Here is a 19824-nt window from a genome sequence, read left to right on the forward strand (position 1 = left end):
CTACCTATACAACAGAGTACCTTCAAAAGAAATATAAGGCAGTTGATAGAGATAGTCGGCCCACCATCCACGACTGTAAACATTTCCACAGAAAGCGTACAACATGCTGTCCTGTCCTAACTGCCATTAGACACTGAAAATAGCACCACATCCCAAAAGCAGATCACTCCTGGTTCACCAATGTGAGCCAGTGAAATTCCATTTTAAATCACAGACAGTAAGAAACATCAGATCACATTCTCTTTACTTCTGACAACCAGTTGTGTGATGAATGTAGGTAGTGCTGCTTTTGAGCAACTACACGAGCAGTAGTGGAGACAGTATTTAAGAATTAAAAGCAGTGCTGCCGCAGTTGTATCACATATTAATATGAAGGCCATTTGCAAATGTGACATAAATGTTCTTACATTTTACAACACAACACAGTCTACAATTCAGAAGAATTGTATGAACAAAGCATCAGCCTTGTTAGAGGACTGATACTTCACCTGTGCTGACTGCTGTGGGACAGTAAAGGGCTAAGAATGTGAAGAAATTAAAATATTTTGCGTGTTAGGCAAGAGACACATCAGTAATAAATTATTTTTTTAGGGCCAACAACTGCAGTATGCGATGTTCACTAAAATTCTGCTTTACAACTGAAGAAAACGTGAGAAATTTTCTTCCAACTTTTGTTGTGCAAGTCAAAATGCATAGAAGTATCTCTATAAATATTCTCAGTGTATGAACTTCCTACATTAAAAAAAATCATTAATTGTGAATTTTGAATTGATGTAAGAAGGAAGAAGAAAAATGTAATAATTTAAGGACATTCTTGTAACCGGCAAAGAACTGCCAAAATACTAATGTAAGAAACTCATGAAAATGAACCCACAGGATTTGAAATCATTTGTGTTGCAATAAACATTTTGCATCAACATTAATCAGTCATCATCATAAATGGTCCACATAGAAAATGAAACAAATGAATACTCTCAAAATAAAGCTTGGCCACAGCATTGAACAATGCTCTTCTGGAGGGATTTAACAGGGCTCTTTCAAACATATAGCAGACTCCAATATTAGAACTTATTTTTCAGTACATCTATGCAAGATTGTAGAAACATTGTGTTTGCTTTAACTTAGTTTGAATTTTTACTTTTTTACATTTCTTAGTGCTACTTTACCACCTATGGATTTACAAATTTTAACTTACATGAATTGTCATAGGATTTAATAAGTTTTTCAGTTTCAGCAGATGATTCAAATTTGTACTTTAAAATCTTTTATTGAAATCCTTAACGTTATAAATAGATTTTTAAGGTTAGACTGAACGTATGAATGAGGCATAGTGTTTTTGTTTTTACAGGAGATGCCGTGCAGTGGAACCTGATAAATCAGTGTATGTCCTTCATTTGAATACACTAAAAATAGAAGACAGTGTAGTGAGTGCTGAGATACAGAACACACAGAACTTGGTAAAATTCAAATTTGAGTTGTTTTCCTTGTCAGATGCAACTTTCCGCATGAAAATAAATGAATTGTCACCATTGAAACCACGCTATGAAGTTGAACATGTCTTAGTTGGTGAACCTCAGCTAGAAAGGTGACTGATATTCTAATGGAAAACATTATTTATTACAAACAATTTAATTCAGTCTTTGTCAGTAATGTCTTAATAATTACTTGTAAATATTTGTATGCTTCAGGCTTGAAGTTAAAGAAAGAGCAGCAGAGTATGTCGTCGTCTCATCTGGCAACATAAAAGCAAAAATTTATGGAACACCATTCAGAGTTGATTTCTATCATGGAGACAGCTTAGCAATTACTGCTAATGCTAAAGGCTTAATGAAATTTGAACACATTCGCATTAAACCTGAAAGGTAAGGTGTGACAGTATTTGGAACTCTCTTCATGTGTGTATAGCTGCATTGATATTAGCCAAAAGATGCCTTGTTTGGTCTGTCACCAGATTTTAATTTCCATTTTTCTTCTCACTTTGTTGTGTTTCATCCTCTTGCTGTGTAATATTTATTTTCAGATATCTAAAAGTTTTAGAAAGTCTAAAGAATTTAGGATCAGCATATTTTCCACAAAATACTGTACTATACTACAGGGCAGTGAAAGTGGCAGCTGGGATGGGTATGTCAGTTCTCCCATCTCTCAACTTCCATCCATTTCCAAGTATCAGTAGAAGCCTTTGGGCTAGTCTGGTGTGGCCTGTGACTCAAAAGCTCACACTGCGGCCACAGCGTTATTTTTGCCACAGATGCCACTCAGGTGTCATTGTAAGAAGCAATATCTATCAAACGCACCTGTTGTCAAGAATTTTTATATAGTTAGACTGTGCTTAATTCATTCATTCTGCTGCTGGCATTGCTTTGCCACTTTGTTGCTGTCCACTGTCCATTTGCTATCCACTGTGCAGCAATCGTTCAAGCATGCACTGCATTGACGTGCAATTTTGTGAAGAGAACAGAGCTTTACATTGAGTAGTATTGCTATTTTTGTTTGAAATTTAAGACGAGTGTGTTTCAGGACAGCCAGAGTCAGTCATGTAAGAGGTATAGGGATTTCTTCATGACCTTAAGAACAACAGCAGAAGAGAGAAAATCATAGACACCATATACAGCAACAGCAAAGCTGTGTGCTTTTTTTCACTCCAAACTGTGCAGAGAAAATGTGCAAAAGCATGGAGAACAGACACACCTATATTTTAGAAACAACTGTTGTTGATTTAGATGATTTCCAGAACGACAGTTCATTGTACTGTCTTGTAAGTTTATGATCATGGCGAGTATCGTACTGATGGAGAGCTCTGCTATTTTAGCTACTTTTCTGAGAAAAATGCGCTATGTCGGAAAAGAAAGTCATTGTTGCTCCATTTTTTATCTTGATGAGACCTAACTGACAAAAACCACTCCAGGAAGCACATCTTGGAGGAGTCAAAGGGCGCAATAGTGATTTGAAAGTGCCAAGTGGCAAAGGAAAAGGACATCAAATACGAAAAATAGCATTTATGATATTGTGTTAGACTTGAAAATGAGCTACGATTGAAACCAGTAGCAGTAAATAAAATATATTAAAAAGCAGCTGTGTTGGATTATTTTTTTCAATGCATTTCATTCAGTTTGGAGTCTCAGAATAGCATACAAAATAGATACACAAAAAATAAATGGAAATACATATTGTCTGTCACCCAGGATTGCTGGAACATGGCTTTATCTAAAGTGCAAATCTAATATGTACATTTTGCAAATCCAGTGACTATCATGAAGGTGCATTTAAGCACTGTATTTTAGATTTATTAATGGTTTAGAAGAATATTGTGTGATTATCATGGTGGGTGGACGAAGTCAAGCACCACAAGCACCTTTACATTCAATTGGAACTTATATTTAGCCACAGAATTGCACCACAAGGTTGTGATTCTGCCCCCCCCCCCCCCCCCCCCCGCCCCCCCCCTCGCTTCCCCCTATCCCTAGCCATATAGATAAACACAGAATGTATGAAAATGAAAGATCACATCCAGAAATTGCACATTCCGAATGAAAGACGTGCACAGCTTACTTTAATAAGCAAATAATGATGTCATGGTGGAAAATTAGATTAAGTACGCGTGCTGTGCTGAAAATTTGCAAACAAGCAGCTTCCTCAAGGAAGTCATCGAAGAGAAATTTGTTGAAAGCACTGTCTTTGCTGCAAATGATTTCTCGAATAATGAGTCTTCAAAATAGTACAATTAAACAGCAACAAATTGCATTAAATTTTTGTTTCTTCTTCCTTCTTCCCAAAGCTGTAAATGCTGTTCCCTGTCCCTACTCCCATGTTTCCTGCTTTGTACCGGGGCTTAAGCTGACTTTCAAAAGTAAACAATGCTTAAATGTTCCCATAATCAAAACTGAGAAGCTTTTAACATTTAACAAATAAACAGTGATAATGTATTTCGCTAAAATACACCTTTTAAAATACATGAGAATAATACATTAATTTAGAGAGGCTGCTTTTTCACTACAGTGTTTTCTAAACATTTCTTGATGTGATATTTCTCAGCAATAATAAATTCTTTAAAATATGTATCTGACCACTTGTATGTAATATCACTATGCCATCTGCCAGTCTTTGGTATCGTATGATATTAAAGTGAGCGTTTTGTAATGCAGTTGAGCATAAGTGTGCCAGATGGCATTTTCTGATAGCAAAGTTTGCTTTGTTCAGCTTGATATGCTCAGGCTGAAGGCTAGTAACTTGTGGCAACCGTAGTGTATGGCGAGAAGTTGAGTGGGTGAAGTTTGCAGAAAAGATGGTGGGAGATGGGGGAGGGGATGCCTTGGTGCCTTCTGTGCATGTCCCTCCAGCTGCCACTTTTGCAGCCCCCTAGTGTAATTGCACATGTCCATAGGTAGCACAAAATTGTTGTGGATACCTAATGCTTCTCAAGATATTTCCTCATCAAAATTTGATATTTTCTGCTGACAACTTGGATAGTTGAATTTTTGGGTTAACTTCAAATATTTACTAATGTGGCAAACCTTTTTTTACATACCCTCAGAGCTCATAAAACATTTAATATACAACCATAGTTAATAGCTTCATTAAAACTAAGCAGAGAATAATAATTGAGAAACACATGTATTTTCTTTTCAAAACGGAACTGAAAAATTGCAACTGACAACAAAATTTGATCAAAAAAGTTATTGTTTCAAAGTGTGTAATTCATATGATTTCTGATCATTTCAGCTTAGCAGTAAGAAGCTATCTATTTATGATTAATTGAAAACATAGATATATGTTGCAATTAATTTTCTTCTATTCACAGCAAGGATGATGGCAGTGAACAGCCTGATAACCAGGTCAATGATGACACAGCTTCAGATCCAGGGGCCTGGGAGGAAAATTTCAAATCCCATCATGATTCGAAACCTAATGGCCCAACTGCGGTTGCCTTGGACTTCACTTTTGCGGGTGCTCATTATGCTTATGGAATTCCTTTACATGCAGATTCTTTTGCATTAAAGTCAACTAAGTACGTATTGTTCTATCCTGAATTGTACATTGTAGTAAAATCATTAGTGTGGTGTAAAATCTTTTGGTGGAGGTGTGATATACACTGAGGTGACAGAAGTCATGGGATAGTGATACGCACATATACAGATGTCAGTAATATCTTATAAACAAGGTATAAGTGGGCAGTGCATTGGCAGAGCTTTCAGTTGTACTCACGTGATTCATATTGAAAGGTTTCAGGTGTGATTGTGGCTGTACGACACGAATTAACAGACGTTGAACGCAGAATGGTAGTTGAAGCTAGACACATGGAACATTCCGTTTCGGAAATCCTTGGGGAGTTCGATAGTCTGAGACCCACAGAGTCGAGAGTGCATCGGTAATACCAAATTTAAGGCATTACCTCTCACCAAGGACAGTGCAATGGCTGAAGGCTTTCACTTAACTACTGAGAGCAGCAACAGCAGCAGTGTTTGCCTAGAGTTTTTGGTGTTAATGGAAAAGCAATACCATGTGAAATAATCACAGAAATCAATGTGAGCTGTTTGAAGAATGTATCCGTTAGGACAGTAGAGCAAAATTTAGGCATTAATGGGTTTTGGCAGCAGATGACTAAAGCAAGTGCCTTTGCTGATAGGATGACATTATCTGCAGTGCCTTCCCTGGGCTCAAGACAATATCGGTTGAGCTCTAGACAACTGGGACACCTGACCTCGTTAGATGAGTCCTGATTTCAGTTGATAGAGCTGATGGTAGGGTTTGAGTGTGGCGGAGACCCAATGAAGCCATGGATCCAAGTTGTCACTGTATAAGCTGGTCATAGCTCCTTAATGGTGTTGGCTGTGTTTACATGGAATGGAATGGGTCCTTTGGTCAACTGAGCCAATCATTAACTGGAAATGGTTATGCTTGGCCATTCATGGACTTCACGTTCCCAAACAATGGTGCACCATGTTACTGGGGTACAATTGTTCACAACTGGTTTGAAGAACATTCTGGACAGTTTGAATGAATTGTTTAGCATCCCATATCGCCCAACATGAATAATCCCATCGAACATTTCTGGGACATTATTGGGAGGTCAGTATGTACACAAAATCCAGGACTGGCAACACTTTCACAATTTTGGATGGCTGTAAGGCAGCATGGTGCAGTATTTCTGCAGTGGACTTCTAATGACTCGCTGAGTCCAGGACACACAGAGATTCTGCATTTCACTGGGCAAAAGATGGTCTGACATTACTTTTGTCACATCAGTGTTTTAGAGTATGTAAGAATATATATGAAAGTTCCAAGGAAATATTTGCCAACTACATCTCCTCTATCTTACCATGTGTTCATGAAAGATGGTATCTAATATTTGAAATTGCATGTCATTTATTTTGCAGAAATGGTGATCCATATCGCCTCTTTAATCTCGATGTTTTTGAATATGAGTTAAATAATCCTATGGCTCTTTATGGATCAATTCCAATGCTGGTTGCACATGGGTAAGTAAAAGTAGCGTACTTAAGGCCTATAACATCTGTATTCTCTCTATATTCATAAACTGCTTTTATTTCATAGGATTTTGTTTACAGAATATCCACAACTGAGATGCATGGTGAGATTGAAAATATCTGCTTCAGTTTGGACTTTGTTTTATTATAAATAATTTAAATAAATTTAACATTCCATGTGGGAAAAATATATATATATAAATAAAGAGGAGGTGACTTACCAAACGAAAGCGCTGGCAGGTCGATCGACACACAAACATACACACAAAATTCAAGCTTTCGCAACTAACGGTTGCTTCGTCAGGAAAGAGGGAAGGAGAGGGAAAGACGAAAGGATGTGGGTTTTAAGGGAGAGGGTAAGGAGTCATTCCAATCCCGGAAGCGGAAAGACTTACCTTAGGGGGGAAAAAAGGACGGGTATACACGTGTCCCTTCTGACGGCGGCGGTGCACAAATGCTACGCAGCTAGCGCCATTCGACGGCCAACACCGCGGTTCCTGGTGTGTCCGCTGTGCCGTGCGTGTGATCATTGCTTGTACAGCCCTCTCGCAGTGTCCGGAGCAAGTATGGTGGGTCTGACACACCGGTGTCAATGTGTTCTTTTTTCCATTTCCAGGAGTGTACATTTGTAAGTTACGCATATATCTTTGTATGACTGTTTCATAATTTCAAAGGTGTTTTCATGAGTACAGGGAAATAATTTTTTTTTGATTCTTTGCTACAAACACAGTTCATATTTTATTTTTATTTCTAATAGAAAATTGAATATCCGGGAATTACCGGGTTTGTCAACTAGTGAATAGTAATGACACAGTACAATGTACAAGCCATTTTTAATTTTGGTAGATAAAAAGATAAAATTTATGTATTTGTTTTTAGTAAAGTCTAATGTATCGTGTATTTTTCATGGCATACCACATAGTCACGAAAATTCTACGTATTTTGCTTTCGCCAGTGGAGTTACTGAGTGAGGTAGTGCATTGGGCTCTTTCGGGAGGCCAGTGGTTAAAATCCACATCCAGTCATCCATCCAGATTAAGTTTGTCATGATTTCCCTAAATGGCTCCTGACAAATTCTGGGATGGTTTCTTTCAAAGGGCATGGCCTGTTCGAAAACCAAACTCGGTAAAAGAAATGATTATAAGAAGCCACTGTTTAGTAGGTCACAGCATACACATTAGTAGTGCAATACAATTTAGTTGCATGTACAAGACTACAGCCAGAGCCAGTGCACAGCAGTGAAAAGACCACTTGTCTGCCAGGCTATTGCCTGCAGGTAATTGAGATCCATGATTGACGGCCTCTGTTGGAGGTCTGGAGCAGCCAAATAGCATGATAGGCAAATGTATGTCATTCACCACGGTAGTGGCGGCGGAGATGAAGTGATGTACGGGTTTCTACACAGCCGATTTCCTTCCCCGTCATTGAAGCTGCCAGAGTTCTGTCTCTAATGACCTTGTTGATTGTTAAATACAGGGTGTATACGACCCGGGAGATCTGGGAAAAACCCAGGAATTTTTCATTGTCTTAGTTTTCAATTAAATTTTTTAACTTTGACTGGTAAGAACCAATTCTCTAACAAAGGATATTACTGTATTTCACCACTGCAGAATAATAATGCAGCAATAAAACATGAACGAGAGGAAAAGAAGAAAATAAAACTTAAGTTGCAAAGGAAATGCACCATATACAACAACAAAACACAGTGCTCATACAAGCGTCTGCTAACAGAAAAATGTGTCAAAGGCTTTAGAAAGACTATGCAATGCTTCATAACAACAAATTGCCTCCGATGACCGTGACGTCACAACTGTTTAAGTTAGATTTGTTTGAGCGGTTGTGAGCGAGCTGAAGCACATGCTCAGTTGAGTCGCCTATGAGTTGTACCTTCTCCCGCTTCTGGCTTCAGAAGTGTGGCAGTATAAGCAATAGTAGCAAGCAGTCAGATGCTATCCTCAAAAATTTTACTGGTGCGCCTAAGCTGCCAGATTCACATATGCGCAACAGGCCTGGAACTAGGGGGCGGGGACAAACTGGGGTGTCTGCCCCAAGTGGCAATTTCAGGGGGAAAAAGACTTTGTTTCACAAAGTGCTTAGCATCCAGCGCACGTTGGTCTATCAATTATTCATATAATTTTGAAATGCATCACAGTTGGTTTTTGAACAGATTCGAAGTTGATTCCTGAATGAACCATAAGTTGATTTTTGAATACATGCATAGTGTACGTGATGTCTCTGCAGACAAAAGGGGACGGGGCTATACGAGCTAAGCAGAATACCGTATTTACTCCAATCCAAGCTGCACTCGATCTAAGCCGCACCTGATAAATGCGACTCGAAATCAAGGAAAAATAATTTCCCGAATCTAAGCCGCACCTTAAATTTGAGACTCAAAATTCAAGGGGAGAGAAAAGTTTTAGGCCGCATCTCCAAATCGAAACAAAGTTGGTCCATTGTAATATGAGACAAAATTTAGGTCGAATGAATGACAATACAGCTAGAGTAATTTGGTTCGAGTCGTAAGCTTAGCAGTTAAGCTTTACCAGACAGCCATTGTTGTGCGTCAGGGGCTCTGTCCGTATTTATATAGGTACCCTTCCTTTTTCACGTGCTTCGTCTGGTTTAAATTGATTGCTTATTTTTCTTTGATCTGATAAGTGCCATTTTCTTTGTTATAGGTGTTTACGTCACTCGAAGCTGAAAATTCATTACTGTACTGTCTCATGCATTGTTTGTCGCATTCTGATAGTGCGTGTTTACGGCCTGTCGCCGCTCGCGGCATGGCTTGCTTTTGTGCGCACTACCGCCGCTTACAATAAAAAAAAAGAGGAATCGTCTCATTAGCGAAACAATGGCAAGAGACTGCTATTTGTTGTTACGTATACTGCTGCTATCTTTGATAATGATCAACAAGAACCAAATAATAGACTGCGTATGATAGATGATGTTCTGAACGAGAGTTTAGCGAAAATTTTCCTCCGTTTGAAAATCTTTGCAGGCGCCCCTTTAGTACATTTCATTCTGCACAGAAATTAGTCATCTTAGATTTAAAAATCTAGTCAGTTACTGTGCTTCATTTCGGACTGTATCACTATTAGGGATGAGAATAATACGAATATAAACACGACATGATATGCATATTGTGTTTGCTGTTGTCTCACTCTAATTTTGTAGTTTATTAGGCAGACAGGATTTAAATGAGATAGCAAACACGAAACAATACATGGCAAAATGGTTATATTCGTATTATTCTTATGGTGAAGAGAATACTACATGGGATTCACAATTCATAAAAGTTCCCATTAGCAACCATCTCTTCTCACAGGTCTGAAAAAATTCAGAACGTAGAGTTCGCCATATTGACGAGTAGAGTTGGCCAGATTGACAAACATCCAAAACAGTCTTGCCAGTCGGATTTTCGTAGTGCATTCAAAGATGAACTATACGGAATTTGTATTTACTTTGTTGGATAATGTACAAAAATGCAGTGGTCGAAACTCGAGGCGGAGAAAAAAGCTCGACTTCCACCTTTTTTGAAAATTTATTTACTGACATAGAGGATTTGGTCCCAGTATTTCTCTTTGTGCCTACAAATCATGCCTGTGTAGCACTACATATATTCGATGGCAGAAGTTAGTTGTGGCGGCACCCACCAACATTTTTCAGAACTTCCGCTTGCTTTGCACTCGATTCTAAGCTGCAGGCAGTTTTTTGGATTACAAAAACCGGATAAAAAGTACAGCTTAGATTCGAGTAAATACGGTAAAGCCGAACGGTTGAATGCCAGTCACTGTTTATGTGGTTGACTGGGTTTGCAAATGATCAGTGTTGTTATAATTAATAGCGAAATCCATAAATTCAGACTACCAGAGTGGAAATAACAGTAACAAAGATTACATATTATCTTCTCTGTATATCCAAGAAGATGAAATTTTGACAAAAATTTTTTGACCAGACCACTACCCTAGTAAGGGCCAGTTGTACAGTCCCCGGCTTGCAGCCGCTAAAGTTCTTATCTGGGAGTAGTGCGGAAAACCCGTACGAACATGTAATAAAGCCTAACCAGAAAATAAATGTGGGATAACTAAACCGGTGATTGTGGCAGGGCTAGTGAAGTTAACCAAGGGAATAAGTTTTGACACTGGAAGGAATAGGTACAGAATAGTGATGACAAGATTGTTTGTTAGAACGGGGAAGGAGAAGAAACAGGGACTCGTACTAATTATGCAAGAATGTGACAGTTCCAAATTTATATAAAAATTTAGTACTACCACTTTTCGATCTTGTGCTTCAGAAGTATGAATGAGATGTGAAACTGTTTTCTAACACACAACTTTTTGCTTGTGTTATAGGCCTAATAAGCATTTGATATTGGTACTTCGTGAATTATATTCTGTCATGTTATAAAAATGGCCATTTGTGCCAAAACAGTCTCGTTTATTTGGTGTGTGTAACAATTGCTGCAATAATAGGCAGGCCTATTTTGTTTTGTCTTACAGACAATGACAAAATATACGTAATCAGATCGAGAAACCTCACCAGTCTTGGGTACTATTTGTATTAAAAGCTTTTCTAGTATTAGACAAAGACATTTCTTTTTTCATGTAGCAAAATGTTAATGAACTTAGATGAGGTGATAGATTCTTTCCCAGAAAGGAAAGTATGCCATATAAAGCAGTGACAAGATAAGAGAGAAAAAATGCTAGGACTTAAGGATTGAAGAAATGTGTGCTGTCTTGCTTGTCTTTACTGGTTTTATGTATATATTTTTAATTTTACGTCACACAAAACAGCAAGTTATTAGCTAATAGGCAATAAAGACTTAAAATTTTCTGAATAGTTCTTGTTCTGCCGGTTACAAATAATCCCATCCAGTATTAATTGTTTTTTTAAGTCAACCCGGCCTACTGGGAGCAGGAGAGGCACCACAGGACATTTTAATTTCCTGTGGCCTGAATATAGTTTGATGGCACCCATTACAAAATATTACACATTTGAATTCCACAGACTGAAATACAGATACGTACGATGGAAGAATGCCTTGTGAAGAGGTGTGGCACTGCATTTTGGCACACTTACGACCAAATAACATGTCTTACATTCCATAACATGTTTTACGTTCCCTCAAGAAATTTTTGAAAAGTCAATTATTTACATTTTTGGTATTCTACCTCAAACGCTCAAGGGAGGGGGAGCACCACTATCTAATATTGCTCCGGTTCGGGAATATCCGGACACGATACACAGAGCAGTCTGAGTAGTAGTGGGGAGTTGGTAGCCTCCACGTGACCCGTGTTTCTTAAGTGATTTTGCTGTTTCCTGTTTGTTTACTGCTCTCACGTCAAATGAAAACAAAATGTATTTCTGTGGCCGGGAGCTCTCAAGTGAATTAAAATACATTCATATAATTACGGAAGGCTAAAATATGTTATTAGTTTCAGATTTTATTTTATTTCCACCTTTCTGACAGTCAAGCATCAATCGCCTTGCAGAACAATGATGTTATTTTTGTCAGTTTGTTAAAGAAATTCGACTTTATTAATCTTTTCTGCTGTGACAGTGTGTTTAATTCCACACTATTGGCTAGTTTCAACTGTTGTTGCATTTCAAGTGCATGTTTTCATCTTCTAGCACGTATGGCGTTATGCCATAATAAAGAACCAAACGAGCTGATACAGTACTGGTACTACAAGAAAATTTACATCTGAATCTGGACATAACGAATGTGCACTTTAAGCCAAATTATGCATTTTAGTATGGTTCACAAAACTCCCAAGCTCTTGGAGTATCCACTAATGTTTCTTTTGTGACAAAATGTAAGATCTTTTAATGTTTTACACGTACGAATGTACAGGCTTCGTGCATCATCATAGCTGTGCAAGTGCAGTGACGTGTGTTATCTGGCGCTCTCTGGCAACTGCTGAAGCGAACCTATTTCTAACAGATCGTGGAAAAATATTCCGAAAGATTGTTCGAAAAGCGTTACTTCCACAGTAAATTTCCTTTTAATCAAGATGAACTCTTGTGCTCGAATGTAAGATGAACTTCTTAAATGAAAGAGCGTTTGGCTCTTATTCAAAAATCAACTCTTTGAGGTTAACCATTTAGAATGATTTCTAGCCCTGAAGACCAAATATTTATGTCGTCATCAAAAATTTCACTGGCACATTTGTGTGATGTATCTTAAAGTGTAACATGTGTGCAAAAAATATCACCATAAAGTGTGAAAGCTTAGCTTCTCTTGTAGTTTATTAATCTTGGAGACCATTATTATACGTGAAAGCTCTTCTTTTCTTGTAGCAACACTATATATATTAATTTAAACCATTACCTTTTCTTTTTGTGTGTTCGTGCTACTTACCAGTTATTTTGCTACTGGCTGACTACATCACGTGTCCTGTGCTCTGAATATCCGCTGCAATCGACTGGCGAGATCGCTTGACATGAGCTATGACTGGCTTACACCCCTGTTTATGTTGCTGCACATCGGGCATTTTCCAAAAAGGTTTTTTTCCCCCGAGTTTCGTTTTCTAAAGTGCCGGGAAATTCTACACTGGTGTGTATAAAACCACAACCATTGAAAGGATTGATAAGTTTTGCAGTTTCGAAGAAAAGTATACTGTTTCTTAACTCGGAAATAGTGTATTTTGATCTGGAAGTAAATGTATTTTTAACAGGGAAATAGGTTTTTTTTTCCCTCGTCCACTTATATACCCCGAAATACTAATCTTTCCTTTGTTCCCAGTGGAATTTGAGTTCTTGCTACCTTATCTTCAATTACAAATGAGGTAACATCACTTATGAAACCCCAGCTGACACCAAGCTTGCTCATCGTGTGTATACAGTTTGTGTAAAATACGCCATTTAAAATGGCACAAATTAAAGATACAGGGTTAATTGTGCTTTAATTATCATATCACTAGATGTGATATGCAACGTAGTTAGTGCTAGATGAAAAACTAGAGAATAAATGACTAGTGTGTCTTATAGTAGGTGTTTAACTTTTTACAACCACCTTTTTGTTGTAGTTCCTGCACTACATGTATTTCCTCCTTGTTAGCATTACTGTCATGCCACTTTCACACTGGATTTTGTATTTGGACACAGCTTCTTTCCTTACTCTATAAACCAGTTAAGTTTCATTTGTAACTGGTGATTTTTGTGCTGCAGATGTTTTGGCATTGTATGTAGTGTTAATAGCCGCATGCCTTTAAAGCATACTTCACATGTAGATATTTTTTTTAAAAATATGTCCTATGTGTTAAATGTAATTATATGGAAAGACTGTTTTATTTTGTGTTGTTTTCAGGCCATCAATAACATCAGGAGTTTTCTGGTTAAATGCAGCAGAAACCTGGGTTGATATAGAAGGCACGCACGATCAGAATGTAATGTCATCTATAGTGAACTTTGTTTCTGGGTCTGTGCGTACACCAGAAGTTAATGCACATTTCATGTCAGAGAGTGGAATTATTGATGTATTTTTCATGTTGGGACCAGAACCTAAGAATGTGCTTCAGCAATATGCAAAACTGACAGGGACTACCCCTCTGCCTCCAGTAAGTTAAACATTCTTCTATGCTTAATCTTGCATGCAACACTAATGTTTTGAACACATTACATATCAATTCAAATATTGTTGTTCTGTATATAACAACAGATTACATTACAAATAACAGGTTACACTACCCAACAAACATGAATTAACATATTGTTGTTGTATTTTTAAGTAGACAGTGGTCAGTCTTTGCTGTGGTGATAAGACTGTGCTGTAAGTGCCATTTTGAGCAAAAAACATCACATTTTTGTTTTATAATTGAGCTTACTACATGACAGTTGCAATGAGGGATAAAAGGGCAATATAATTACCAGAGGGAGAAATAGTTGTTAATTAATGGAATACCACTTCAATGATTTCCAGCAAATGTCACCATCAATCTCTTGTAGTTGCCAAAGCCTTGGCAACTCTATTACATATGCCACAATCCAGAGATTCCCTCCCCCATACAACACAACCCAGAATTCAGATAAGTTCATGTCCCTTCACCTTTTGGTGCTTTATTGGTGTCCACTTCACCTCCCTCAATGGAGGTATTCCTAATGTCCTTGGTCTTGCCATAACTGAATGTTACCTCTCAATTGCCTGCCTGATTTCAGAACTGTAATTGCCTGTCTGTTAACAGTGATCGTTGCATATCTTCATACACAACTATTTACCTTGTGAATGTATAGCCTATAAAAAACATTGAACATTGTACGAAGCACTCAAATGGCACCATCCTATGACAGTCTCTCTGTTGTCTGCCTAGATGAGAACCACTGAGAACTGTAAATACCTCGTGTTGTCTAGATGACATATTCATTCTTTCGATCCAAGATGAAGATGCTGTTTCTTCAGACCTTCACCCAAATTTATTTAACCTGAAGCCCTGACCTGAATGTTTATGTGAAAGTCACTGATAGTTCCCTAAGAAACAGCATTTACATAAAAATTATCAGTCACCAGTAATTCAGCAGCTCCCCCCTCCCTCTCCCCCTCCCTCTCCCCCTCCCTCTCCCCCTCCCTCTCCCCCTCCCTCTCCCCCTCCCTCTCCCCCTCCCTCTCCCCCTCCCTCTCCCCCTCCCTCTCCCCCTCCCTCTCCCCCTCCCTCTCCCCCTCCCTCTCCCCCTCCCTCTCCCCCTCCCTCTCCCCCTCCCTCTCCCCCTCCCTCTCCCCCTCCCTCTCCCCCTCCCTCTCCCCCTCCCTCTCCCCCTCCCTCTCCCCCTCCCTCTCCCCCTCCCTCTCCCCCTCCCTCTCCCCCTCCCTCTCCCCCTCCCTCTCCCCCTCCCTCTCCCCCTCCCTCTCCCCCTCCCTCTCCCCCTCCCCCTACCCCTCCTCCTCCCCCTCCCGCTCCCCCTCCCCGCTCCCGTGCCCCCCTCCCCCTCCCGTGCCCCCTCCCCCTCCACCTCCCCCTCCCGCTCCCCCTCCCGCTCCCCCTCCCGCTCCCCCGGCCCCTCCCCCGGCCCTTCCCCCTGCCCCCTCACCCGCGCCCCCTCACCCGCGCCCCCTCACCCGCGCCCCCTCACCCGCGCTCCCTCACCCGCGCCCCCTCACCCGCGCCCCCTCACCCGCGCCCCCTCACCCGCGCCCCCTCACCCGCGCCCCCTCACCCGCGCCCCCTCACCCGCGCCCCCTCACCCGCGCCCCCTCACCCGCGCCCCCTCACCCGCGCCCCCTCACCCGCGCCCCCTCACCCGCGCCCCCTCACCCGCGCCCCCTCACCCGCGCCCCCTCACCCGCGCCCCCTCACCCGCGCCCCCTCACCCGCGCCCCCTCACCCGCGCCCCCTCACCCGCGCCCCCTCACCCGCGCCCCCTCACCCGCGCCCCCTCACCCGCGCCCCCTCCCCTCTCGCCCCCGTACTCTGCTCCCCCAACACAGTCTCTGGCCCCCTCCCACTCTGCTGTCCCCACCCCCTGTCGGTTACTTATTAAAATGTTGACTTATCTAACTAAAATATCTTTATGGTGGTAAATGAAGAATATACCATTTGATACAAGTAAACTATAACGTGGTGTGTTTGTTGAAAACTATGTTAATCTCATCATTGTGTGATCTAGTGAAAGACCTTTCCAAAAACTGGAAATAAAGATTGGTCTGCAGTGAAAATGAAATATATTGGTGTGCAATATTTCAGCAGATGTCTACCTTCATAAACTGGTTCCATGAAATAAGGTGCGAAGAAGTTTATTTGGGTGGAAATTTAGTGTGAGAAGAGGGGGGGGGGAATTTTTCTTGAGGCTGGGATTGAAGATTGAGCACACAGAATGTGGGGCTAGATCGTTTTAATAAACATAATAAATTTAAATGGAGGAAATAGGTCTGTGGAATATTGAAAAAACAAGACTTTGCTAAGGCTAATGAAAGGAAATATTTTCAGTATGTGACATTTTGGTCTTTTACAATTCAGTTCTCTCAGAAATCTGATCTTATCAAGGAGGAAGTGGGTGGTGGAGACAAAATGAGCAAAGAAAAATTGTCAACTTTGTTGTGTGAGGCTAATGGATATGATAAGTTTCCATCATCAATACTTAGGAAGTGTAAAATTGGATGCCCTGAAACATTTCAGGATGTCTTACAGCTGAGCTTTATTAACTGTGCATGAACAACTCCAGAAATTTTTTGAAGGTTTATTCTTAATATAGGCGTCTGATCAAAGACTCCCGACAGTCGTCAGGATGTTCTGAGCAGGGTACGGTGATGAGAATCATCTTATGCTTGAGAGAACCATGAAAACATCATTCACAGTGACACATTTGTTGTTCAGAAATGTGTAATCATCTTCCCATAGAGCTGGCAGCCGAGTCTGCTGCCCCCGTCAACAGTGGCTGGCACCCGTCTGCCTGTTAGCACTGTTGCATAGTGGTTGGCTCACGTGATAGCTGCTATGACACGCCCAGACAGTCCCAGCTAATGCCATAGCCCACACTGTATGCTGATTGACAGCAGCTATGTGAGCTGATTTCTGAAACCTTCTCATTGACATCAGAGACGTGCACCCTGGAGACTCACCCTCCTGCCCAATCTGAAATACTCATTGCTGTGCAGAGTTAGACCCATGACCTCCAGTTACGAGACAGTGGCTGGCAACATCAGTGTCAGCCACAGGAATGGGACGAGCAGCAACAGTGGCTTCCCCTCACTATGGCAGTTGGCAATTAGCTTCTTTCGCCTGCTGGTCAAGCCTCCAGTAGGCCAGCAAGTTGATAGTGGTATGGGCACTCCATTAGTCATGACTCAGAAACTGGCACTGCACCATGTATTGGCAGTCTCTCCAGAAAAACTTGCCTATTGCTCACATGGTACACATTTCCTGGCATATTGTTCAATGTCTCATTTCTTGGCCCCTTCTAAAATTATTCAGCAACCCATCCATAGTCTATTTCCGCCCACTGTTGCCTCCCAACAGATGGTTGTGTACTTGTTTCAAAACTTTTTCCCATAATGCTGCAGGTCCTGCCACTCAGAGTCTGCAATTCGTTCTGCACAGTAAGCTGTCATGCATAACCAACTGTGATCATGACTTGAATATCAGAGAGTGTTAGCCGCTAGGTCCTTTTGCCACACAACAGTGCTTTTGCCCAGTCCTTGCAGAATTGCGGTTGCTTACTCAAACAATCTGCATTGGTATATGCCTTTTCCTATTCTTGTGTAATACGTTGAATCCTGCTTACTCACTAAATGTGGGGTGTCTAGGAAGCCTGCTTTCCTATATCGCTAGACAAATTGTTCAAGCAGATCGTATTAATGAGTTCTGTAACAAAATGAGCAATTACGATACGTAACTTTGACAGTAACACAGACGTGTCGCAAGCAAAGGGCGACTTGCAAATTAGAAATCTCCTCAGTAATTACAATTCCTAAGTCCTGGTCTGGAAGTGCCTAATCTTGATGCTGCTATAGAAATGGCCGCAGCCAGTTGGTGCTTATGTCCTTTTCGTTTAGAGACCGTTGCCATTGTGTTGTCATCCTGTAGATGGGTCGGTCAGTGTGCAACTGGGTGACGTCTCCTTCACAGCCCTCTCTGCTCACTCGTTTCTGACTGGTGTGCCAACAGTTAACTTTATGCAATAACACACTGTACTATTGAACTCACTCAGTTGTAGGGCCCATTTTGTCTGTATACTGGAAGGACCCTTCAATCCTAGTAACCATTTTAATGTGGCTTGAACTGTCACTACTTTAAACTGTTGGTCACATAAATAACAGCAAAAGAAATAAATAAGATAGGTAACTACCAGCATTTCCTTCTCAGTTGTGGAATAATTTCACTCTGCTTTGTTCAGCGACATGCATGCCACAGTGTGTTCTTTATTACCTATATTCTGGCCAAGGACACAACCAACCCCTGTATTGCTTGCATTGGAAGACAGAGTGAATTCTTTTTCAAACTTTAGAAGTATCAAAACTGGACTTGATGTTTAACACTTGTTTCAAAGTATCAAACACTGACATTTGACAATTCATTAAAATTTTCTCTTTTACATAAGAAATGCTTCAGAAGTTTGGCAATTTCAGCAGAGTTCTTCACAAATTTATGATGATGATTATAGAGAACTAAGAAAGATTGCAATTGTTTAGCTGACTCTGGTTGTGAGAAGTTTTGAACTGCTGAGATTAAGCATGGATCTCATCACACCATCCTGACTAATCACGTGCCCAAGACAGATGTACTTCTGTTGCTGCAAAATGACATTTAGCAATGCTTAGAATGAGTCGTGTTATCCACAGTCTTTTGAACAATTCCTCCAGCCACCATACATGTTCTTCCATGTCCTTGAAGACACTATGATGTCATCAAAATAACCCATACTTTGTTTCGGCTTTGGTCCTCTATGTACCCATCCAGCAATCTTCAAAAAGTTGTGGGTGCGTTCTTGAGTCCGAATGACAGTCAACAGTACTGAAAATGGCCCCATGGAATGGTAGATGCTGTCTTTGACTGATCTTCTGGTGCTATCTCCAGTTGATGAAACCAGCTCTTGAAATCCATGGCGGAGAAATATTTACAGTCATCCAAATCGGCCAGAGTCTCCGTTACATTTGGTAAGGCATATGCACCAGTGATTGTTCATGCATTCAGGTGTTGGCATTCACAGCAAATTCTGTACTTTTATGATTCCATACCTCAGTTTATAAAAGTGGAATCATTATAGAAACATTTTGTTGTCTTCGTATCTGTCCATCCAGCTGTTGAGTTAGATGCATCAAGCAGAAGTTTGTCAAATGCTAAGGTCTGTGGTCCCTTGGCACTGCGAAAACTTTAAGTTTCTAAATCAGTGTGCCATTTATAACACGTATTTTGATATTTGGAAACTAGTTTGTCAAAACGTATAGAATATGTCCCATTTATCTAGAATCACGAAATTTGGCAAGAAGCAGGGTTTTACAGCATGAATAAAGGAAAAAATCCAAAAATTGTTAAATTTTAATTATATCACAAAAGATATGTTTTTCATTAGAGCTTAACATTGCATTCGTTGTCTGTCAAAAGCATAATAGAAAAGTATAACTGTGTGCAAATATAAAATGTAAGCTATAGTCATGTTTTAGTAAGTAAATAAGAAATATTAAATCCTCTATGTCTACATATATCCCGCTTCTTCTTGTATGTCCAGGCTAGTCTCAGGAACAGTCGTTGAAACTTGGATATTTTTGTGCTTGATGTTTAACAAGAAAGTCGAGTCCCAGGATCACACAGTATCCTTCCTCAATATGTGACAACATTTCCACATCCTCCCAAAAATGCTTATTTACCACATGAAAACTGGGCAGTGTTGTCCCTAATGGCCTCACATA

General features: G+C 40.3%; 1 protein-coding gene across 1 annotated transcript in view; it reads left to right on the plus strand.

The window, feature by feature from the left end:
* LOC126321978 (neutral alpha-glucosidase AB) overlaps nt 1-19824 on the plus strand; it is a 106811-nt gene that overhangs the window by 21452 nt on the left and 65535 nt on the right. The window contains exons 3-7 of the mRNA XM_049994244.1: nt 1349-1585; nt 1689-1862; nt 4799-5005; nt 6375-6476; nt 13795-14044. Coding sequence (XP_049850201.1) covers nt 1349-1585; nt 1689-1862; nt 4799-5005; nt 6375-6476; nt 13795-14044 — 970 coding nt within the window. The remainder of the gene's footprint in view (nt 1-1348; nt 1586-1688; nt 1863-4798; nt 5006-6374; nt 6477-13794; nt 14045-19824) is intronic.

Source organism: Schistocerca gregaria, chromosome 2 (assembly GCF_023897955.1).
Source record: "Schistocerca gregaria isolate iqSchGreg1 chromosome 2, iqSchGreg1.2, whole genome shotgun sequence".
Lineage (NCBI taxonomy): Eukaryota > Metazoa > Arthropoda > Insecta > Orthoptera > Acrididae > Schistocerca > Schistocerca gregaria.